Here is a 24,605-nt window from a genome sequence, read left to right as displayed (position 1 = left end):
GATGAGGAACAAATTGGAAGATGACAGTATGAAGAAAAGGAAGAAAAAATGATAAAAAAACATGCAAGGAAGAAGAAGCAAAACAACTATGAAAAAGTTATCTGGTTATTTTATCTGTGCGCTGCAGTTTGTAAATACTGTAAATAATTTTGAGAAGAAATTATGATTGTAGAACTTGAAGGGGTTTAAAATATATATAAAAATTACGTAAAAAAAAAAAAAGAGAACAAATTATGTTTGTTATTTTTATCTTTAATGATGTTGTTACGTGTGTTACTAAAAAAGATAAGTGTATATTATCTTTCTCAATTCATCATGGCAAAAGATAAGCGGTGCCTGCCGACGGATAGTTTTCTTTCGTTAAAAAAAAAAAAAAAATTAAAAAATAGGTTTGTAAAGAAGTGGAATGGGGGAGAATCGAAGTAATGAGAGACCAAAAACAGAAGAATCTGAAATTACAGGGACATAATTTTTTTTTTACAGGGATTAAAACCGAAATTCACTAATATTACAAGGACGAAAAGAGATATTTACCTAAAATGTTACATCCGGATAGATCCACCTTACCTAATCACCCACAATAATCACCACATCCACTAGTTCACTCATACTTGATTTGATGGTAACAAGAAACAATGTCCTGGTGGGTATCGAACTAGCATCCCCCAAGTATCAAACAAGCAATTTTACCACCACACCAGTTAACAATATTGAACATTTTTTGAAACTGTTTAATATATATTCTTCAAATATTTGGCACCCCCGAAAAAAAAAACTCAAGATCCGCCACTGCGAGTAGAACTTGTTTTGTGGTGGTAAAATAAAGTTGGAATTGTCCCGTCAGTATAGCTCATTTGGTAAAGGATGATAGATATTATATGCAAGGGTTGGGGTTCGACCCCCGGACACCCCACATATTCACCATTAAGGTAAATTTATCTAGCCGCTAGACTACTTGACAAAAAAAATAAATATATTAGAATTTGTGATAACTGATCAGGACCCCGCTGCTCCTCTCAACATTGTGTGAGCTCTACAAGTCTTTAAAGTTGTTCAACCCTCTAAAATAAGTCGATTTAAAATTACGCTCCAATTCAAAAAATAACGATCGCGTCATAATTTCTGATAGATTTTATGGGATCGAAATGTACAATCCATAAATTCAAAAAACTTTTGAGCAATGTAAGAAATCTATAGAGATCCAATATTTAAATGAAGTAATGTTTTTTGTTTTTGTCAGGTAACCTAGTAGTTAGAGTTGACATTTTTTAAGGTGAATAAGTGGGGTGTCCGGTTTGAACCCCAACCCTTGCGTATAATAACGCATGTCCCTACCAACTGAGTTATGCTCACGGGGACTAAATGAAGTAATATTATCAACACTTATTTTAAAGACTTCTTCTAACAGTCACCATAAAATGCTTGTGAGTTCGACCATTTTGAAAATGAATCTACAAGTGGTAAGACCCATATATGTTTTATCTAATGAAAAAGTAAATTTGAGAAAGAATACGTTAAAATGGATGCTATTTGTGTTACTCTATTAATGATTAGGAAAAGTGAGGGGTGAAAATAGCAATATATGTATGGAATTGGAAATTAAACAACAATGAGATGGAAAGAGGATAAGAAGCCACGTAATATGCATGTAAATCACAAACTCACTCATGAATGATCCTTGTCTAAGGAAAATCCAACGGTGACAGTATTACTATGTTCCTAGATAGACTAGACTAGATTTTGTAGGTAGCAAAACAAGGTAACAGTAGTATCATCATCATCATCATCATGTCTTGCTGAGTGAAGATGACCAATTTTGTTGGACTAAGGTTACCAGTTATGTCCTGTTATTGTGCGAGTACACCACATCCTCGTACTGTTAATGTTGTTGGTTCCTCTTCATGTTCTCTATTAAACAAGACATTTAAGAATGCTCCTCGACGCATGTTATTAGGCTTTGGAGCATCTTCATTCTTGTCTCACTTTATCACTAACATGTCTGCTTCTGGTTTCAAATCCTTCATTGCTTCTGCAAAAATAACCGCTGGTCCCTCTGTTGATCAGGTATGTCTATATGGCATGTTCCAGTGTCCGACACGACTCTGATGCATGGAATTATATTGAATTACTCATTTTCTCAAATTATTATCGATATGGACGGTGTTCGTCTTCGGTATCATCTTTTCATTGCATATTCCAATATTCTATATAGACACGACACTGACATGTCCACTATGATAGTAATATAAGAAGAAAATGACATAATTGAATGTAATTACATGCGTCGGTGTTCTGTCGGAGTGGCCTTTCATAAGAAGTGTGAGTGCTTCATATATATGTAGAAGTGAAATTTGGTGATAATTCAATCATTTTTGTTTTTCTAATCCTTTGTCCCATCCCATTATATCTTTTTGTAGATACTAAAGAATGTGGAATGGCCAGAGCAATTCCCCTTTAAGGAGGAAGATTTTCAACGCTATGATGAGTAAGTTCAAACAACTATACTTTGGCCATGTTTGGATAAACAACTTATAGAACAAATGCTTATCATGATAAGCGCTTATGTACAACCTATATAGATAGTTAAGCAGAAAATATAAGCTATAATTTGTTTTCATAACTTATCTGAAGAACTTATGAAAATAAGTGGAAAACAACTTATGAACAATGTCATAACTTATTTTCATAAATTCTCCTAAACAGTCCAACAAAACTTATACTAGTAGATAAGATGAAATAAGTCAATCCAAACAGGATCTTACATTTAAGTACAAAGTTAAAACATTTCATAAATCCACAATGATTTAAACCAATAAGAGAGTGAGTGTTGAAAAGAGAGTGTTGCTAGCATTTCTCTTATATATAATATCAGAAAATTTTCCTTTTAGGTCATCAGATTCTACATTCTATGAATCACCACGATTCGTAACACACATTGATGACCCTGCAATTGCTGCTCTAACTAAGTATTACTCCAAAGTTTTCCCACCTAGCAATACTCCTGGAGTAAGCATTTTGGATATGTGTAGCAGTTGGGTAAGAAATTTAGTATTGTTACTCGTTTTCTTTTCTCTACCTTAGCATACACATATTGTCATAACTCATAAATCTTCACTTTGCATTAGGTCAGCCATTTTCCACCCGGATACAAGCAAGAACGAGTTGTAGGATTAGGCCTGAATGAAGAAGAATTGAAGAGAAACCCGGTTAGACAACCCTCTTTCTGTGCTATGTGGCAATGTTGTCAATCGCAGAAAGTGCGAAATATATATTTATTCAAATTCCACTATGCTACAATGTTATAAAGCCGCAGTAGACACTATTTGACAAGACTTTGTACTAAATAGCGTATCGTGGAACGATAGTGATTTGTTCATATTCCGCTATGTTATAGTGCTGTTGTGTGGTAGTAGCCATTTTGAATTTGGTATCCTAAGAGAAACATGGCTTTATTGATAGAAATTGTTGCTGCTGTAGGTCCTCACGGAGTATACTGTACAAGACTTAAATGTGAACCCTAAACTCTCATTTGAAGATAACTCTTTCGATGTCATCACTAATGTGGTAAGAATATCTCTTAATATATTTTAACTTCGGTATTGGCTGATATTTGTATTGTATGATGCGTATTTTTGCTATTGAGTTTAGCACTCTTTCATGAGAAACTCAGGTAACATAACTAAATATTGATGATATCAATGCAAGTATCGGTTTTGACATACATGGTGAATCTATGTAAAGAAAATAGATTGGAGTGATTTCATCAAACAGTAAAATTATTATAATTTCAAGGAGATGAATAGGGATACTGAAGCCAGTCATTCAAAGGTTGAAAACTCAATATGTCTTGCAGGTCAGTGTTGACTACCTAACAAAGCCTCTTGATATTTTCAAGGAGATGAATAGGATACTCAAGCCAGGTGGATTGGCCATAATGAGGTGACAATCTTGTCAGCTATCATTTCTGTAAAATCTAATAATTGAAAGAAAATTTTCATGAAGCACTTTCCTACAAAATTGTCACTTGCTTAGATATTCAATCATGTTCATCTATTATTGGTCTTGTACATCTTATGCTCCATGCTCCTATTCAACTAACTACAACTTCATCGATGATTTCAGCTTTTCAAACAGATGCTTCTTTACAAAAGCCATTTCTATATGGACATCAACCGGGGATGCCGATCATGTTATGATTGTTGGATCCTATTTTCATTATGCAGGAGGGTTTGAACCTCCTCAGGCAATTCCCTCACTTTTATTTCCCGTTTTGTTAGGACAAGATTCAAGTGGCATGAATCTTTAAACTCCTCGTTCTAAATTTTAATGACCTCTCTCCCTATTTACATATTTTACTGCTTAGTTCTCCCTGCACACACACCACCTTTATTATATCTGAATCACAACTCTAGCACCAACAAAACTAACCATTTGTGATACATTCATGTCGTTGTAATACTTGAATCGATAGCTGATCATGGAGGGAAACTTGTGATGATAATGTGTCACATGATATTGATATATGTGCAGTTGTTCTGAGACTTCTATTCTTATTAATTGGCATTTCCCTTTTTGTAATAACAAAATATTTTGACAAAGATCAGCTATTATTTATTAACAAACCAAATAGTATGCTTTAAAATAAAGCAGGACAGAAGGTTAATTAATTCAGCTGCTTTTTCCCCTATATAAAACATAATTTCTTTCGCTAATCATGAAACAAATTTGAAAGTACAAATTTGATTGTATATGATGTGATCATGTGACAGTGTTATCAATTCTGAGGTCAATGTAACTTTTTTTTTTTTGTAGGCTGTGGATATTTCTCCAAATCCTGGACGCTCGGATCCCATGTACATTGTGTACTCTAGGAAGCTGGCTACCGCATAAGAGAAACATGAACCGATAATTCGTAGCTGTGCCTTTACCTATCAGCAGTTATTGTGATGGGGAATTCGCTCATATTGTATGCCAATGATTTTGTTCTGAGAAATCAAAACACCAATAGAAATCAAATCACATTGGCAAGCTGATTTTGATTGCTTATTATTAGTGTTACACTTGTACCATGTAGTACATTAATAATAGAAGACAATGCCAAAAAAAAAAAAAAAAAAAACATATTTTTCCCTTTATGGAATCAAAGAAAAATCATATATTTCTTTGTTATTCATTCAATATAACAACATGAAAAAAGAAAATAAAAAGGAAACCTGCTGTTCCATTTTCCTTTCTTGGCTATTTTGTAACATCAAGTAGAAATTAAGGGTATTAGGATACATTTTTTCAAGTTACACAAGATTGTAATAGTACTAGTTCCCATTGGCCTTATTCTTGATGGATTCAAATCTAGGACCCTTATCACCAAACTTAGTTTTTCCATAAAGCTCCAAATAGTCACCATAGCAGTAATTACTTGGATACAAGAGTTTAGGAGCTGGAGAAATAATAGCTTCACCAACTGGATTATAGAAACTTGCAATAGATAGTCTACTTCCATTCTTGTCAGGCATCACCCTATGCACAACACTTTTGTATAAACCATTGCTCAACACTTCAATTTGGTCACCTGTTAAAATAATTTTAAAAATCAATTAATTGAATGTAATCACATGTGTCAGTGGACACATGTCAGACACCAGACAGACGTTCGATCATAAGTGTCAGTGCTACATACATAGATAAGCTATTAACAATAGTTCAAATACCTGTGTTGACAAAGATAGCATTGTTTTTTGAAGGTGGTATCTCAATCCATTTTCCATCTTTGAAGAATTCAAGACCAGGTACTTTGTCATCTTGAAGCAATAGGATGATTCCACCAGCATCTGTATGCTCTCTTAAACCTCTTACCAATTCTGGATATGGACATTCAGGGTACTTTGCCACTTTTGTGCCCATAGCTGGTCCATTATTATTATTTCCTGAAAATGCTTTCTTTATGTAATCTTTCTCCAAACCAAGATTTTCACTCATCATCTGAGATAATGTCTCTGCCACTTGAACTAGTTTGTCAATGTACTCATCCATTGTTTGACTGCATTTACACACACATATTGTTAGAACAACAGCTCCGGTTTAAAATAATAAAGATACGAAAATGCAAATAGCGAAAAACACAATGTTTGGTAACGTTGAATAGACTAACCAAAGATCCTCAGAGAGGTTTGGAATTTTCCTAATGTTAGACGTCGGACGATGCCAAATGAAGAATGAACTTTCCCAGTCAACATCACAGGTGTTCTCCTTTTTCTCCAACCTCTTTGCTATCTCAGATTGGTAAAAACTTTCCTTCAAATTTTCTTCATAGTAACTATTAATTACCTTCTTCACCTTCTCCATCAACTTCCCCTCAATATCATGGTTCTCAATCTGCACAAGTAACATGTTATGTTACATTAAAAGCACTAAAAGAAAAATGTTACATTAAAAAACCAACATAAATGTTTATTCACTTTACCAGAAAGCAACCCCATTTTTGACAAGCTTCATGCAAAAGAGCCATAGTTTCACCTCTTTTGTCACCATTGAGAGTGCTAAAATCTATCACAGGAATTGCCATATCTATGATAAGTATTTGTTTGATGAAGTGATATAACTGGATGAGGTATATATAGTGCTACAAAAAGAGAGAAAAAAAACTGTCCTAACAGAATAACAAGGACTAATTAATTAAATAATGTTGAGTCTATTTTTAGTAAAGACTTAAAATGAGTGGACATTTTTTATAGTATTTTTTGATTCCTTAGATTTGATGGTCAATCAGATTTCTCTTGTGGATCAAGTCTTGATTCTTTATTGTATTGTTGTACAAAGATATTTCAAGTAGCCTTGCTTGTTTATTCAACAAAAAACCACTTTGGATTGGGTCAAATAATTCAACATTTTCAACTATACAACAACAAATAGTTTCATCTCATTAAGTGGGACCCTCTACATGTATCAAACGTGTCTTAATGTTTTACCATAATTTTTTTTGAAGTCAAACTAACCCACAAAAATAGACACTGGTGAGAATTTAATCTAAGACCTTGAGAGAACCATACTCCAAGATCTAAAATCAACACAATCGTATCAACTCAAGTGGGTTAATGTTCTATCATATATTTATCCAAATCATTAACCTATAAATTCTTCGTAATAATTTTAGTTATAGTTTTCTAGGTTTTCCCTTGCCTCAACATTTTCAACTATAATGTAAGTAAAAAACAACAATCATTTAAGTAGTCAGCACAATCATGGCCATTGGATCGAGATATAACTATTTAGATTTCAATTCAAATTTTTTATTCTTTAAAAAAAAAAATACCGAACTTAAAATTTAAACTGTTTGACCTATCGATCCAACGACCACAAATGTACTGAGTCGGCTGTCCTGGTTCAAAAAACAAGGGGCACTGGCACAGACATAAAGATTTCATTGAATAAAAATCCAGAAAGAGGTGGGCGATTTTGGCTGGATGCTGTTGAACACATGTAGTAGTAAGAATCAAATCTTTCATTCACGTCCATATGCTTTATTTTATTGACCATTTTAGTGCTAAAACATAGATAACTGTAACTGGATAAGACATTATAATTGTTGAATCAATTATTAATCATTAGTTTATACCAAACCGCACATAGAATGTGAAAAGTCCTAGAAATTGAAACCGGGTTTTACATTTCAATGAATAGAAAAATGCAACTACAGAAATAGTATATTTTGATTTTGAGTGGTAAAAACCAAATTTGTCTCTATAATTGTTTAAAATGCTGCAACTAATTAGTTTCTGACATTAACAAAAATACTCCTTTACCATAATTGTATTGGTAAAAAAAAAACATAATTGATATTTGTATTAGTAATGTTAACGTGATAATTAAGTGAGTGAATGACACTCATTCGTGCCATAGGGTCTATGAATGATGTCATTATTAAATAACATTGAGCATGAACCAACCCACTTGGGTTGGCCTAGTGGTATAGACTTAGGATCTGAAAATGTGCTCCTCTTTAAACTCTCAAGTTCGACAATGATATTTGCACAGTTTTAATCTTCATACACTCGTGCAACATTATTTTCTTACCATTAACATATCACATCCTTTTCTTTATGGATTCAGATATCCATAAAATATTTTCGAAAACAAAATGTTAGGGAGACAAACAAGAAAAGAGAGAATGTCTGAATTACTTCCACGATTGGAGACAGTAAGTAAGGTTTAAGGAAAGGTGGTCAATTAAAACAAAAATATGGTGATTCGGACAAACAGACCAACTTGATTATTTAATTTGTGGATGAAAACAATTGATTCATTTCTCCTCCAAAATTTAATTAGTGTAGTAGCTTCAAACTTCATTTAACAATTATACAATGAACCTGTTTTCCGTCTTCCTAAGGGAAAACATCATAATATCGTAAAGTGTTAATGCAAACTGAAACTGCAATCTAACGAGGAAGTCAATTTCACGTATAATGTAAATTACTTCAATAAAAAAAATCTAAAATGATTTTTTATAACTCATCATCATATCATATGGAGGTTTTTATAAAGTTTATACGTTACTCCGACTCTATTCATATGGTGCAGTTGATAATCAAGGAGACTATCAGGTTCCACCATTATACAAATCTTTTGAAACTCATGCCGATCAATCTTACTAAGAATTGGTCTATTTCTATTCATCATATGATCATATCCTTATTTGGGGAAGAAATTTTTGTGTTGATATCCTTGCTAAGATGAGAGCTAATAGTTAAGATCATCTCATTGCTTTTAGAGTTAAATATGTTTTTGCTTCCTATATTTATACCAACTTTTCGTTTTAGTCCCTCTAAAAATTTCCTTCAGTTTTTAATCCTATAAAATTTTCAATCACTACTTTTGGTCTCTATTTATAAGTTAAATTTTGTATTATTTAATGAAATTGTCCATAAATGTGAAAAATATTGTAAAAAAAAATCCCAAGAAAAAAATTAGAATTTTTTAACAAACCTCAAATTAAATAAAAAATTTAACCGTCAAAAATATAAAAATTCATATTAAATTTATATTTTATCAAAAAAAAATCTATATTTTTTTGGAGAGATTCTTATAATATTATGAACTTTTCTGCAAAATTTTATTCAAAAATATGAATTCTACATATGATTTTACTTTAAAAGAGAGACTAAAAGTGAAGATGGAAATAATTTTGGGACTAAAAGTTGAAGAAAATTTTTAGAAGGACTATAAAATAAAAAGTTGACATATTTATAAGGATCAAAAACATATTTAACCCTTACTTTTGAACCCCTACCATGTTTATTATATGTTTTACTAGGGAGTGATTTAGGTGTGTCCTTTTCAAAAACTTAGTTTATTAGTTTATTTTTGTTTTTGCTTCCTTTTTCTTTTATTTCTTTCTCATGTAACCGGAAAAAATGAAAGTTTTTAGTATTTGTAGAGACTTTATTTGTTTTGTAGAGTCTTTATTTGTTTTAGTTAGTGTAGGTTTAAGCCAATTATAAGAGTTAGTTAAATAAATGGTTGTTTTATAGTATTTATTCGATTAGATGTTTTTTTGCGTGTGTCAATTAATTTTCAATTCAATTTAAAGTAATATTTTTAATTTTGTTTTGTAAGTACGATAAATCCCCCGTACTTTACACGGGTATCATACTAGTTTCATGCAATATACAACCTTGTCTAATTCACTTAATCAAACAAAAAATATTTTTATTTATAATATTAATCATAATTCCTAAAAATAAAATGTCATCATGAGTTATAAAAATATGAGATGTTCAAATATCCAAATCAATGTATAAAAGAATTTTAAAAGAAACTAAATATAAAACTAAATTTGAGAGAACAACTTTCATGTAAAGACCATGAACAAACTAATTCCAAAAATACATCATACTTCCAAAAAAAAGTCAACTATTCATAATGGATTTTCAATAATAAATCATGACAAAAAATACTTTGATTCAACTATAAAAAAGGCCATCAACAAATAGTTGTGAAAAGGAAGAAAATGATTCAAATAAATTAATAGATATAAAAGTACATCTTAAAAATTCATAAGACATATATAAACACGCAGAATTGAAAATTTTAGGAAAAGAACTCATGATGCATATCTAAACATCCTCCGTGTACGAGTACTGCAATAATTTTATTTTTCAATGTTAAATGACCGAGTTAAAATATGAAACAGATACATGACTAACATGTTTCTCACCAAATTTGCGATTCAGTATTTGGTTTTCCAATTTGATTCAAGAGTCCGAAAATTACTAGAAAAAGAGTGGTTGAACTTTTGGAGAGAGATTGAGCCATATTCAATCATCAGTTATGCTAATTGTTGTTACGAAACATCAATATCAATCAAAATCATAATCTAATTCCAATATATGGAGTCAAAAATAAATAATTTGAGAAGAAAAAATTAATTTGGAGATTTCTGAGTTTGGGATGATAGATGATGAAAAATGGGATGAATGTATTTCTGGCTATGAAGAAGAAAGAGGTTGAAGACAAAGATGAACATGTAGAAGGTTGATGAACGTTAAGATTATTTATATTCAATAAAAATTAATTAAAAAATATATAATTTTCTTATTTGAATTTATGAAATTAAGGTTAACGTGATTTTTTTGACAATTAAAAAAACATGTTTTCTAGATGAGAGTTAAGCATACTTAAATAAGAAGAAAAAACAGTTTGAAAATATTGTAAAAATAATAGATAGATTGACCCATACACCTTCATTTATAAAGGCTCATTTGAAATAAATTTTTTATGGAATAAATAGATTTTATAAAAATAATTATAAAATACTTTTTTATGGAAATTAAACAATATTGCTTATTTTTTTGTATTAAAATAAATTTTAAAAATATTTTATTAGTTATTTGAAAATAAAATATAATAGCATAAAATGCTATTATAAAATGAACTTGAAAAAAAAAAAAAAAAAAAAAAAAAGACACCATAACACTTTTCAGATAATCCACATGAAGAGTTCTACCCAAGTAAGGTAAAATGTCCGTTTTATGCTTTTGTTTGTTCAAACACACTAAACAAACCTCACAATAAACAAACCTTCTACTAACACCAAAGAAACCTTTCACCAACCTGTCCTTAAAAGAGGTCGCCACTACTTCAACACAAAACCTAAAACCATAAACTAACAATTTCAACAAAAAAACATCATCATTCAACAATGTACACGAACAAGCTTCAAGAACTATGTCAAAAAAACTCATACCCTCTTCCCGAATACCAAACAACCCATGAAGGACCACTGCACAATCCTCTTTTCTCATCAACCGTTACCGTTAAGTCCATTTCCTTCACTTCACCAGAACCTGCAAGCACCCTTAAGGCATCTCAAGAGTTTGTTGCGATGGTTGCTTTTCATCATTTCCTGCAAAATGAAAACACCAGTTAAGTCTTGCAATCTATGATGTTTCTTTCCTCAACTGATATATAAATGCATTTTTCATTGTCTTTGTGCTCCATCTTGTGTTTTATCGTTATGATTATGATATTTGATTCTTGTTAGAATATATATTTACTATAACCTGTGAAGCATTGATGTTGACTTTGACATGTGATAAAATAGGCACGCAGAAACGTCAAAATAAAAAAACTGTAGGACATGGTAAATAGTGCACACACATAATTAAAAATTTTAATAAAAGAACTCGTGATGCATATGTAGACACCCTCCTAATTAACATACATAGCTTCAAGATTTACAATAAGAATATGTTCTGTGTCGATAATACTTGGTATTTAGAAAATCCTAATTTTATTTTTCAATGTTAAATGGCCTTATCGAGTTAAAATATGAAATAGATACATGACTTACATGTTTACTCAGTGCATTGGAACATTTTTCATGTCAGTGTGTGTCCTTGCTTTCTAGAATATAGCATGTGTTATGTTATGTGCCATAAAACAATGGCTAATACATAATCTATCAACTACCTTAGTTTACTACGGAGGCATCAGTTCTATTTCATAATCAAAATCCATACATGCCGTTTGTTTTTGAAATTCTCGTCTTTGCATTATCATTTCATCTCAACCATATATTTATTTCATCTCAACCATATTTTTTGGGTTTTGAAAGAAGTCTCAACCATATATAGTGTTAATTAATTTTTTCTATCAATAATCTATGAAAGACATAAGCATAAAAGTGCTAATTGAAGTTCTTGTGGGCCGCAAAGCGTCACCCTACTTGCTAGCTTATTTGAGAATAGGAGTATTCAGTATTCAGTTTGGGTGTCTAATTTTTTGTGACAAATTCAAATATAGTATCAAAATAATTTTAAATTTTATGTACAACAATATGAGTTGTGTACATTAAAAGAATTAAATAAAGGACCCGTTTGCACCCTATAATTGTTTTCTTTTAAGCTTAGTTACTAACATGTTTTCCGTACTTTATGTTCGTAGGAAAAATGCAGCACATTCATAAGCTTGTTAAGCAATCTAGCAGGAAGTTGGCCAGCCGAGGCGGCGGTAGGAGGATAGACATCCACCACGTCAACACCATGATTGCTGGGGCAGGACTGGACTCTTCTTCTCAGCAGGTAGTGGAGGTGGCCGATGACGACAATATGGAGGTAGAGGTGAGCAACTCTCTCAAGGGGAATAGGGTGGAGCCTGTTGACAAAGGGAAGAATGTGCCCGTCAAAGTTGTGCCTCTTCAGTCTCAGGGAGAGGATTTGCTCCAACTGTTGAACGTGTGGTCCGATCCTGATCGATATGGCCCCCACTCGACCATTTGCCGCAGTGATCTAAAGCTGAAGGTTATTCAAGACCTGGGAACCGCTGGCCGGAGCAAAACTGCAATGACTGAAGGTTATTCAAAGTGTCTACATATGCATCATGAGTTCTTTTCCTAAAATTTTCAATTATGTGTGTGTGCTATTTACCGTGTCCTGCAGTTTTTTTATTTTGACGTTTCTCCGTGCCTATTTTATCACATGTCAAAGTCAACATCAATGCTTCACATGTTATAGTAAATATATATTTAAACAAGAATCAAATATCATAATCATAACGATAAAACACAAGATGGAGCACAAAGACAATGAAAAATGCATTTATAAATCAGTTGAGGAAAGAAACATCATGGATTGCAAGACTTAACTGTTGTTTTCATTTTGCAGGAAATGATGAAAAGCAACCATCGCAGCAAACTCTTGAGATGCCTTAAGGGTGCTTGCTGGTTTTGGTGAAGTGAAGGAAATAGACTTAACGGTAACGGTTGATGAAAAAAGAGGATTGTGCAGTGGTCCTTCATGGGTTGTTTGGTATTTGGGAAGTGGGTAAGAGTTTTTTTGACATAGTTCTTGAAGCTTTTGTTCTTGTACATTGTTGAATGATGATGTTTTTTTTTGTTGAAATTGTTAGTTTATGGTTTTGGTGAAAGGTTTCTTTGGTGTTGGTAGAATGTTTGTTTAGTGTGTTTGAACAAACAAAAACATAAAACGGCCATTTCACCTTACTTGGGTAGAACTATTCATGCAGATTATCTGAAAAGTGTTATGGTGTCTTGGTTTTTTTTTTTTTTTTTTTTTGGTTTTGCTAGTTCATTTTATAATAGTATATTTTATTTTCAAATAAATAATAAAATATTTTTTAAATTTATTTTAATACAAAAAAATAAGCAATATTTTTTAATTTCCATAAAAAAAAGTATTTTCTAATTATTTTTATAAAATCTATTTCTAATATTACTTATTGTTTCAAATGAACCTTTGTAAATGAAGGTGTATGGGTCAATCTATCTATCTATTATATTATAGACGGCTTCTTCCATGGACCATGATGGACAAATTTTTTGGATGGTGATAGATCTATGTCTTATAGTAATATGGTAGGCAATATGGTAGGCCATATGTACCAAATTATTTCTCATCCCACTTTATTAATTATTTTTACAATATTGTCAAACTGTTTTTTCATCTTATTTAAATATGCTTTGTAACCAAAAAAAAAATCTTATTTAAATATGCTTAACTCTTCTCTGAAAACATGTTTTTTTAATTGTCAAAAAAATCACGTTAACCTTAATTTAATTAAATTCAAATAAGCAAATCATATATTTTTTAATTGTCGAAACGAAGTCTTTTTTCTTTGTTACGTAAACCGAAGTCATTTACAAAGACATGAATACAATTTTTTTTAATTAAAAATATTGGTAGTTAAGTCATTGAGCTTGTAATTACATAAACATCTTCATTTCTCAAACTCAAACAAAATCATTCATCTTACAAGTTTTGATAGACAATCATCACGAGAATAACCCCAATCCAAAAATTAATGAGCATAAAATCCTGACACACGTGGTTGTGTAGAATCACTACTATTTTCTCAAATTATTATCAGTGTTTGTGTGTCGACATCAATGTCGTATCCAATGTGAGGGATGCATAGCACATGACATGATCCCTTTACATGACTTCCTCTTATACTTGCATGTGGAGTTTGGTGAAGAAATTGGTGAAATTTGATGGAAAGGAGAGAAGAGGGGGTGAGACCGTGTTTGAGAAGAGAGAGGGAGGAGAGTTCACGTTTTGGATTTTTAGAGAGAGAATAAACCCACTAAAATGGAGAAAATGCTGATAAATAACTAAATATATAATCCAAAAACAATGAGGTGTTAACAATTTAAACCCACTAATTACGAAATGATGAAAATGCCCCTAAATCATGGGCAAAATTGGAAAAACTGGAGGATTTTTTTTTTTCTTGTATAGTAAGTAGATCATGCAATTATTGTAGTTTTGTTTTATCTATTTAGCTTAACTCGTTTGAATTTGAATGTTAATACATAAGTTATTGAGTTGTTGATAAATAGACTAATAATAGAAAGTTTAAAAATTGTACCTTTGTCCAGTTGGCCTCACTATGTCAAGATAACATAACATATACACTCTTCTAAACAGCAAAAGTTATGGTGCATAAGCCATTTCCTTATGCACCATGTATAAACACATCACAACCATCAGATTTCTTTCATTTTGAAGATTCTGGAAACCATTTCCACAACAAAAATGGTTTTGGTTCACTTTGGAGGTGTAGGAAGCAATTATGTTAGGATTTATGCACGGTGCATAAGGATTTCCTTATGCACCATAACCACTCCCATCATTTATTATTGAGAGGAACAATTCCCACTCCTTTAGTTACATCATTCGAAATCACAAACAACGACCACCATTCAAAATAACATTTTTCATATAAAATAAAATGCAGAACATGAACCAATTGTTTGTCATACATGAAATTTTATAAACACCTCTACAATTGAAAACATTAACTAGTCTTCGTATCTCATATGAATATGAGTAGCTAAATGTATTAGACTATGGTTTTATAAGCCTCCTTTTCTTCAATTTTCTTTGCATGACAATCAAGTGTAACTTACAACAAAGTATTCAACTGAGTCTCAACTGATGAAGCACTCAACTCGTCAAATGAGTAATTATTATTTATTGGGACACTGAGAGCTTATGAAAGACACGAAAACACCACGAAGCATTTGAGTTTGAAGATTCATATGCTCCTGAAAATTACTCGATCTTTTTTAGTTCAGTTCAAAAACGAACTAAATTGATTCATTTCTCGATTTTCAAATTTGATATGTTAAAAACAAAAGTTGCAACAAACACAAAAGAATCAATCAATTTAGTTTGGTCTGACTCCACTTTTAAAAAATTAATTTGTTTGATCCGATTCCAATATAATTTAAGGTTCGATCAATGAAGCTCATCAGAAAAATATTAATTTTCTTAATTGCATTTTCAAGTGAATCAATTAACTAAACAAATCCAAAATGTATATCATCAATTTAGTTTGGTCTATTCAACTTTTAAAAAATGATGAAAATTGAACAAAATCAATGTAAAAGACATCTAATTTAAACCTTGATCAGAACGTTTAATCTAAAAGTTTTACCTTTTATCTAAAAAGGCAAAATGATAATTAACTGTTAGAATTTATTGAGAAGCTTCTCTCATAAGCTACCGAAAACACGTGAAATTGTGAAACGGTCAACACTCTGCAACTCGCGAACCCTAGCAGCACCGTGTCTCTCCTCTTCTCCATCTTCCTTCTTCAACTCATCGCGGTTATTTTTTCTAGTTCTTCATCTTTGTTGTGATTTTTTTATTGTTCTTGATTATGCTTCTTTTGATGGGATTATTGTGAGGTTGGTGAGTTACTGAGGAAACGATAATGTATATGATTTGAATAGCATAATAATTTTAAAAAAACCACATAATTCAGTGTAATTATATGTCTTAGTGTCGTGTCAGTGTTGGATACAACACGTGTCCGGCACCAGACACATGTAATCCAAGAAGTGTCTTTGCTTCATAGCACAACAATAAAATTAGATGTGTGAAGCAACAAGAGAGTAGTAACCAATAATCAAATAACCTCAAACAACAACCATAGAACTAGATATAATCTAGTAACCAAATGTAAAATAAAGAGAGAAGAGAAACACACACCAAGATTTGGTCGGTTAGTTCGTTCTAGCAATGATACACGGCTGGAGGAGAAAGATCTCTCCACTTTATTGTCAATGAGTTTCTTTACAAATGATTCAAAAGGGGTTACAATAAATTAGTTTCCATAAACTTTCCATGAACAAATTGAATTTCTACTCATTTACCAATTTTTTCCCATCGGTGTCCAAAGACACTCAACCCTTAGCATCTATGTTCCCTAGAAGTTCACTCATTTGGTTTGCATTGTAGCCAATTTTCAAAATTTCATTAAATCATCAATTCTGAGTCACAATTTCAATACATAATGTAGAACAAGAGAAACACAAGAGAGATTAGGGTGCGTGATACTCAAACACTAACACGTCGACACCGATAAAATTTTGAGAGAATATCATAATTCAATGTAATCACATTTCTCGGTGTCGTGACACGGACATCGTGACACATCTTTGATCAGAAGAGTCGGTGCTTCATAGATAAGGGCTAGTTTGAAATGTCACGTGAAGTGTGTTTTGGATAACATGTTTGTGTTTTGGAAATACTCAGATGAAAGATGTGTAATGTGCAATTATGATATCATTTTCATTTGAATAGGAATTATAACATTTATATCATGAAACACAGAAACGGACACTAGACATGATATAGACACGGACACGTCGACACCAAGAATGGTTTGGGAAAATGAAATCATTCAATATAATCACATGTGTCAGTGTTGGACACAAATACGTGTCGGTGCTACATAGCATTTATGTGTAGAGAGTGGTGTTATGGTTTGTCAAGGTTGATAAGACAAGAATCAAGTTTGGATTTGGCAAATTTGAAACCAAATCTAAGTCCTGTATCTAAAATGATTTTGGGGAATTCTGCGTAAAACTGAATCGAGGATAGAATCAGTAAAATCACCCTGTTAATCTGCCATGTTTCAGTATTGAGCTTGATTTTTGAGTTTGTATATTGTTTTCACTCAGATAACACCGAAATGATCCTTAAAATCTCATGCCACATATTGATTGTGACAAAAAATGGGGTGAAATTTAATGAACAATTTTCCTATGTCAAGATAGAGAAATATCTCATTGTTTGAATGTAATAATCCATTCATTATTACACCTAAAACTTGACATTTTTGCATATTGATGCAATTATATTTAGTTGAGAGTCGCATTGCCTTGTTATAGTAAATTGATTACAGTGTTTGCTCTTCTTATTACATGTTGAAGCTTTTAACTATCTGTAGGCAAAAGCAAATGATGGAGAGGGTCCAGATATATTCTGCAGTGCACCAGAAGGCGGTTCAAGTGGCCATGTGGAGCCTTTAGCAGCAACACTTGCAGAGCATCAGCAACAATCGGCTAGCGCTCAGGTGGTGCATTAGAACATGTTTTAAAATATGCAAAACCCTGTCAAGGTTGAACTGCTTCTAAAGGCAGAATTATTTTCTATTCGTCATGCTGTTTTCGATAAAGATTTTAGGCAACGCCTACCCTACTTCACTGATCCTGTTGAAGGGATAAATTTCCTTAATGATTGGTTTTCTTGGAACTTGTATATGCAGAAAGTTAGATATATATTGGAAATTTTACTTTTGTTTGAGGTACTGTTTATGGAAATTAAGCACTAACGTAATCTATAATGAAAGAGGTGTTGTGGTTAAACTGCTTTTATATAAGTTGTAAATTGTTTCTGCAAGCTTATTGTGGAGGTTATTGAAATAAGTTAAAAACAACTTGTTGAGTGTCTCACAAAATATATTAATATGGTCAGAGTAGAGCTTATAAGGGGGTGGATATCCTTCACATTACTAACTGATTTTGTAGGGTTGAGTTAGAGCCAATCCAAATTTTAAGACAGCTTTTAAACATGTTATAAGCTATTTTTATAAGTTCTGTCATGTTCTGAACACTTCGACAAGGGCTTATGTCATCAGGTAAATTCAAATAAGTTGTAAATAAGCTCTTCCAAACACTCCCTTAATTCAATTTATAGGTGGCTTATTTATTAATGCAAGTAAATAAGTAAAATATTGACAGGAACTTGGGTATTTTGGGAGGGCCTAAGTCTAGCATCGGGTAGTATTTGAGTTGTTAGGTTCTTCCTTCTTGACAGCTAGCTTTAAGGGAGATTTCTCCAAATGCTCTCGACTACTTATCAAATGGTATCAGAGACTGGTTGTCGATGTCTCACAAAGTGCTACCTACAGAAGGGCTAACTGGAAAGCTCGAGTAAAGCTTTGTAGTGTAGCCGGTTTTGCAAGTGCTTCAATACTTATCGAATACGAGATTACTTATTCCTATTAGAAATATATAAAGCAATAAAACCTTGTGCTATGCAGGAGTTACATTGCTTTTATAAATTACCTGCTGGTTCTACAGATAAATATTGATATATAGTTGAACGTGTCTTTCCTCTATTCACAGTAGGGGTTTAGTATCGTATACAGAGTTGACCATTAGTAGCGGGTCATACACTCGAAAGATTCCAATATAGGAATTTCAAATTGTTGCGTTTTTATATGCAGGTGCTCATTAACCAACTCAAAGACATTGCATTAACAAGTCAGAAGTCCATATCAGAGTGTGCAGAAAAGGGGAGCTACTTGGCCTCCAGACAGACAATCTTTCTGATAAAGAAATCTTTGGAGGCTCCTTCAAATAACGATTCGTCAAGTTCTGAAGGTGATTAAAGAGTAAGTAAATATTTGATGCTCCTCCTTTTTTTGAATAAAAATTTGGGATATTTGTTGATATGTTTGTTTACCTCCTTATTTGCATCGATAGCAGTATATTTACATTCCATATCAGTTTTTATTGTATTCAACGTATATGATGAAGATGATAGAAATCATTTAATTTTTTAAATAATTTTCATTTTGGTGCAGGCTATTGAAATCATATGATTTTCATGGTGTATTCAATGTTACGCAAAAATATCTCATGGATTCCTTATATATAAATATAAATTATTATAAAAGAAAAGAACGGGCAGAGTGGCAGCAGGGACTGGTGACGGAGACTTGAAGAAAAAGTGTGTGATGATGGATGATGACGCAGTTGACTGGCTAAATCTTCCTCGAGAATTATGGTTAGTTATTATATCCAAGAATTTGAATCCATTTGATGTTCTTCGATTCCGTAGTGTCTGTGCTTTATTGCGCTCTATTCTTCCCCCTCCTTTTCCTTCTCCTTCTCATACACTTCGCATTCCAGATGGTAAGTTTTTGCTTTTCACCGAAACCAAAATATTTCGCCTACAACCATTATTTCCAACTAGTTCTTCTAATAAAGGGTGGATCATAAAGGTTGAAAAATCGAAATCTGGCAAACTTCGTCACTTAGATGTTGTAACTAACACTCATATGTCACACACTTTCCCGTCTAATGTGTTAGATTTCATGAACTTACGAGTTATGGAATTGTTTCAAGCATATACTATCAATTTTTCTAGAGATGGAGGTGATTTAATTGCATTTGAGCCCCTTTCTGATGTTTATAAAGTAGTGTTGTTTTCTGTTGAGGGTCCCGGTCAGATGGTCTTTGCTCTTCATCAAGATGGAAAATTGCGTGTGTCCAATATTGGATATAACAATTTGATTATAGTGGATGATGGGAATAGAATCTATAATGACATAATCCTTTATATGGGAAAGGTTTATGTTGTGGATAAAAGTGGAATTATTTTCTGGATCAATTGTTCATCCTTTAAGTTGGTTCAATGTTCACCCTCCTTAAGTAATGATCGTAGCAAGAAGTGTTTGGTGGACTCACATGGAAGTCTTTTTGTGGTTGAAATGTATTCTAGAAGAACTGGCGTGAATACCTGCAAATTACTCATGGATATCAGTGTTTTAAACGTTGATGGAGAATCAAGTAGATGGCTTCGTGTAACAGACTTGGGTGATAATCTGTTTGTTTTGGGTAAAGACTTAAACTTTTCATTGTCTGCTAATGATTATTATGGATTTGAAAGAAACTGCATCTACTTCTGTTGTATAGGCAGGACTGCTCGTTACAACTTGAATAGTTCAGGATTTAAGTATGTTGATGATATTTTTTGGCCTTGTTCAACTTTGTTCAATTCTGAAAGCGTATCAGATCCATTAAACATTGAATGTGCTGCAGATCATGAGCCCTAGTGCGTAAGGTGGATATGACCAACTCTGCATCCTCTGGCATCCGTTCTTAGTCAATTGTGATCTATCCTTGGACTGCAAGTAATTTATGCATTTTACAGTTGTATGGAAAACCCACTTTATTTTCTTGTACTGTGTTGTAACATAAATTGTTCTTTTTCTGAATATGGCTTGGTAATTTCCAGTACTTCTGTTGTGCACATTGACTGATTAGTGGAATATGATGTTTTTGATTTTATGACTCTATTATTTGTTTGTTTTAGCATAATCATATAGCAATAGCATAACCAAAAAAGTGACTCAATTAGTTACGCTTAAAGTGCAATTAACCATGTTCAATGGTGCAGTGGATCTTCTTTTTTCTTATTGGTATCATGAGGTTTACTTTACAACACCGTGTATCAACCACTTGCGTATAATCATCGATGATTTAAAGGTAGAATATATGTTGGTTTGTCTAGTATCTTATCTAAAAATATCATGTAAAAAAAGAGTCAACATACTTTCTAACATGACACAAAGCAATGTCAGGTTAGAATAGATTGTCTAGGAACACTCCAATAACAAGCCGTACTAATATAATATCTGTGTAAAAGACTCAATTCGTCCTCTTTCATGTATCATATTAAATTGTTTAAATATGTGCACATTGCAATGGGATGGACTAGAGCGCAAATAAATTAGCACCAAAATTGGAGATAGAATCTTGAAAGGATGGGTCCTTTTCTTAAATGAACAATCATGATGAGCATCTCAATGTAAACTTTAATTTGCAAAGCAACTAAAAAGAGGAAGAACAACCCCCATTGCAAATTTAGTAAAAAAAAAAAAAAGATGTCACATTTAGGTTTTTCACGGTTACTAAAAAATAAATAGTATTGATTTTAATGACAAAATTAAGATAGATGTTTATTACAAGTTAATCATTTAGATAGATGTTTATTTGAGACTAAGATAATAATTTGACTAAATACCTACGTAGTCTTGTTTACTGCAAGTTAATCATTTAAGTTATTTTTGTTATATATTAATCATTTAAGTTTTTTTATTACAAAAAAGATCTTTTATGTTACATAATATTTATACTATAACACATATCATTTTTATCATTCTCGTCCTTTTTTGCTGAGTTAGACTAGGTCTGTTTGGATTGATACATTTAAGCTTATCTATTAGTTTAAATTTTATGAAATTAATTTAGGAGAATTTATAAAAACAACTTATTACAATTTTAATAAGTTTTTTTCAACTTATTTTCACAATTTATTCAATATTGTTATGAAAATATCTTACAATATACATTATTTGGTCACTATTACAATAAAAAATCAACATTTTAAATTCGTTCATATTAAATGATGTATGTAATCCATAATAAAGACCACACATATCATTAATTAAATGAATCTAAAATATAAAATGTAAATTTTTCCTTATAATAGTGAGCGAGGGTGTATAGAAAAAGAATCCAACATTTGGCTTATCTTTTCTCATAAAAATAGCTTATACATAAGCACTTATTACAACTACAATTTTAATAACACCCTCCTTCTCCAACTCAAAGTCCTAACTCGCTCTCTCGACTGTGTTTGTTAGGGTTTCATGTTCCAATCCAATGGATGCTCCACTGCAATCGGTGCCGGTGGTGATTCCCTCTGATCTCATCGCCATAATCCTAACATTCCTTCCCGTGAAAACCATCACACAACTCAAGCTTGTATCAAAATCATGGAACACTCTCATAACCTCTCCATCTTTCATCAAAATTCACCTCAACCAATCATCACAAAACCCTAATTTCATCCTCACACCTTCTCGAAAACAATACTCCATCAACAATGTACTATCTGTACCCATTCCTCGTTTACTCACCGGAAACACCGTTTCCGGTGACACTTACCACAATATCTTGAACAATGATCATCATTTCCGTGTCGTTGGCTCTTGCAATGGATTACTCTGTTTGCTCTTTAAATCTGAATTCATTACGCATCTTAAATTCAGGTTCCGTATTTGGAACCCCGCAACGAGAACAATATCGGAAGAATTAGGGTTTTTTCGCAAATATAAACCTCTGTTTGGTGGAGTTTCCAGATTCACTTTTGGTTGTGATTATTTAAGAGGTACTTACAAGCTAGTGGCACTTCATACAGTCGAGGATGGAGATGTAATGAGAAGCAATGTGAGAGTTTTCAATTTAGGTAATGATGATAGTGATAAATGTTGGAGAAATATTCCCAATCCTTTTGTCTGTGCTGATGGTGTGCATTTGAGTGGTACTGTTAACTGGTTGTCTCTTCGCGAAGATGCAAGATACATTGAAGGATCGATGGAACCATTGACTCCTCATGTTGACCATTTCCTGATTGCTTCGCTTGATCTTTCCACCGAGACATACAAATATTTGTTGCTTCCCAAGGGTTTTAAAGAGTTGCCATGTGCTGAGCCATATCTTCGGGTTCTGTTGGATTGCCTTTGCTTTTTGCATGATTTTAGGAAAACTGAATTTGTTATATGGCAAATGAAGGAGTTTGGAGTTCGGGAGTCTTGGACTCGGTTATTCAAAATTCCTTACGTTGATCTTCAGATGCTTAACCTTCCGATTGATGTTCAATACTTGAATGAGTACCCAATGTTGCCGTTATACATTTCTAAGAATGGAGATAAAGTGATATTAACAAATGAGAAAGATGACGCCACAATTATCTATAATAAGAGGGATAAGAGAGTAGATAGAGCTAGAATTTCCAACGAAATTCATTGGTTCTCTGCCATGGATTACGTTGAAAGCTTAGTTCCGACTCCTTGGAAGTAAGTTCTCTTCTACTGTTGTTTAAAATTGTTTTAAAATCTTTGTAGTGTGAATACTTCGTAGGATGCCTTAGGTTGATTATTATATTGGAGAATGATTATCTATTGGTCCTTCAATCTACTGGATTGACTGAATTTGTTTTGATTGTATATTAATTATAAACGAGAAGATGATTTGTCCCTTCTTGCATATTACGCAACACAAATGAAACAGACAATGACATTGATTTTGTAAGAAAAAGCCATAATAAAACAAACTAGAAGGAGGTTTTCAAGCAGGTGACAGACTTGTACAAAACCATTGCACCTATAGATGGATATGGCTGCACTTTTAATCATAATCATTATGCATTCATTTTTTCATTTGTGTTTAAAATTTATGTTTTGTTGCTTCATTTTTCGTCTGATGGATAATTTTTTAATTATAGGTCTGGATATATAGAGGCAGAGGCAGAGGCAGAGGAAGAGGAAGAGGAAGAGAAAGATGAGGATGAAGATGAGAATGAGGATGAAGATGAAGATGAGGATGAAGATGAAGAGGTAGCGGGAGGGTTTTTCTTTATGATGATCAAGTAAGTGTGGCATTGATCTTGAAGTTGATGGATGGGGGATGATTTGTTATCTGAAAATGGACTGCTCTTGATATTGATGGATAGGATGATTTGTACCAGATTATGATTATGTACTAGTATCATCAAAGCATAGGAAAGAAGTAGGAATTCGTTATCTTCACCTTGACTTGGATCTTTAGTAGTTTTGAAGTTGATATACGACATATGAACCTATATATTAGCTTATGAAAATTGTTGCTCACTTGTTTGACTAAAAAATTCTAATAATTTTGTTTTTATTTTGATATATGATTTGGATCTTTAGTTATGTTGAAGTTCATATATGACATGTGAACTTATATTTTAGCTTATTCAAATTGTTGTGCACTTGTTTGACTCAAAAATGATAATATTTTTGTTTGAAAGTGGATTATAGATTTAGCCTGCAGGGAAATACATGATGAAGCTTATATGTGTAAGTTGATGTGTGTGTGTGTGTAATTGATCTCCCTACTCAAATACAACAAATCTTTTTACCACTTCTCTGAAAAAGCAGACTTCAAAGAGTGGTATTTGGAATTTTTCTCGGTTGTTACTCTG

General features: G+C 32.4%; 4 protein-coding genes across 5 annotated transcripts; 3 read left to right on the top strand and 1 right to left on the bottom strand.

Moving 5' to 3' along the window:
- The first annotated feature begins 1,666 nt into the window (after nt 1–1,666).
- Nucleotides 1,667–5,099, top strand: LOC11426967 (uncharacterized). Its single transcript, XM_003620887.4, has 8 exons — nt 1,667–2,064; nt 2,418–2,485; nt 2,889–3,036; nt 3,126–3,206; nt 3,478–3,564; nt 3,854–3,939; nt 4,123–4,243; nt 4,813–5,099. The coding sequence occupies exons 1-8, from the start codon at nt 1,807–1,809 to the stop codon at nt 4,888–4,890; spliced, it is 927 nt and encodes a 308-aa protein (XP_003620935.1). The 5' UTR covers nt 1,667–1,806; the 3' UTR covers nt 4,891–5,099.
- Nucleotides 5,100–5,131: 32 nt separating this feature from the next.
- On the bottom strand, nt 5,132–6,618 carry LOC11435929 (1-aminocyclopropane-1-carboxylate oxidase 1). Its single transcript, XM_003620886.4, has 4 exons — nt 6,461–6,618; nt 6,149–6,372; nt 5,709–6,037; nt 5,132–5,569 (listed from the first exon to the last, which is right to left on the bottom strand). The coding sequence occupies exons 1-4, from the start codon at nt 6,560–6,562 to the stop codon at nt 5,313–5,315; spliced, it is 912 nt and encodes a 303-aa protein (XP_003620934.1). The 5' UTR covers nt 6,563–6,618; the 3' UTR covers nt 5,132–5,312.
- Nucleotides 6,619–16,021: 9,403 nt separating this feature from the next.
- Nucleotides 16,022–20,901, top strand: LOC11435613 (F-box protein SKIP23). Of its 2 annotated transcripts, XM_024785650.2 has the most exons (4): nt 16,022–16,123; nt 17,752–17,877; nt 19,033–19,200; nt 19,393–20,901. In XM_024785650.2, exon 4 carries the CDS (start codon nt 19,546–19,548, stop codon nt 20,644–20,646), a length of 1,101 nt encoding a protein of 366 aa, XP_024641418.1. In that variant the 5' UTR covers nt 16,022–16,123; nt 17,752–17,877; nt 19,033–19,200; nt 19,393–19,545; the 3' UTR covers nt 20,647–20,901. The 2 variants fall into 2 exon arrangements, with proteins under 2 accessions (XP_024641418.1, XP_003620929.2); XM_003620881.4 differs by having other exon boundaries at nt 16,022–17,877.
- A 1,267-nt stretch (nt 20,902–22,168) lies between these two features.
- LOC11442167 (F-box/kelch-repeat protein At3g23880) lies at nt 22,169–24,376 on the top strand. Its single transcript, XM_003620880.4, has 2 exons — nt 22,169–23,454; nt 23,883–24,376. Exons 1-2 carry the CDS (start codon nt 22,259–22,261, stop codon nt 24,028–24,030), a joined length of 1,344 nt encoding a protein of 447 aa, XP_003620928.1. The 5' UTR covers nt 22,169–22,258; the 3' UTR covers nt 24,031–24,376.
- The last annotated feature ends 229 nt before the right edge of the window (nt 24,377–24,605 follow it).

Source organism: Medicago truncatula, chromosome 6 (assembly GCF_003473485.1).
Source record: "Medicago truncatula cultivar Jemalong A17 chromosome 6, MtrunA17r5.0-ANR, whole genome shotgun sequence".
NCBI lineage: Eukaryota > Viridiplantae > Streptophyta > Magnoliopsida > Fabales > Fabaceae > Medicago > Medicago truncatula.
Note: the sequence above shows the minus strand (reverse complement) of the source record. Positions and strands in the feature narration are given on the sequence as shown.

Excerpts from the sequence above, each read along its gene's own strand:
- LOC11426967 (XM_003620887.4), top strand. The coding sequence starts at position 1,807 with ATGACCAATTTTGTTGGACTAAGGTTACCAGTTATGTCCTGTTATTGT. Across the intron at positions 3,207-3,477 it reads AAGAATTGAAGAGAAACCCG|GTCCTCACGGAGTATACTGT; the intron begins GTTAGACAACCC and ends TTGCTGCTGTAG. Across the intron at positions 3,940-4,122 it reads GGTGGATTGGCCATAATGAG|CTTTTCAAACAGATGCTTCT; the intron begins GTGACAATCTTG and ends CGATGATTTCAG.
- LOC11435929 (XM_003620886.4), bottom strand. The coding sequence starts at position 6,562 with ATGGCAATTCCTGTGATAGATTTTAGCACTCTCAATGGTGACAAAAGA. Across the intron at positions 6,038-6,148 it reads AACCTCTCTGAGGATCTTTG|TCAAACAATGGATGAGTACA; the intron begins GTTAGTCTATTC and ends GTGTAAATGCAG. Across the intron at positions 5,570-5,708 it reads TGCTATCTTTGTCAACACAG|GTGACCAAATTGAAGTGTTG; the intron begins GTATTTGAACTA and ends TTATTTTAACAG.
- LOC11435613 (XM_024785650.2), top strand. The coding sequence starts at position 19,546 with ATGATGGATGATGACGCAGTTGACTGGCTAAATCTTCCTCGAGAATTA.
- LOC11442167 (XM_003620880.4), top strand. The coding sequence starts at position 22,259 with ATGGATGCTCCACTGCAATCGGTGCCGGTGGTGATTCCCTCTGATCTC. Across the intron at positions 23,455-23,882 it reads TTAGTTCCGACTCCTTGGAA|GTCTGGATATATAGAGGCAG; the intron begins GTAAGTTCTCTT and ends TTTTAATTATAG.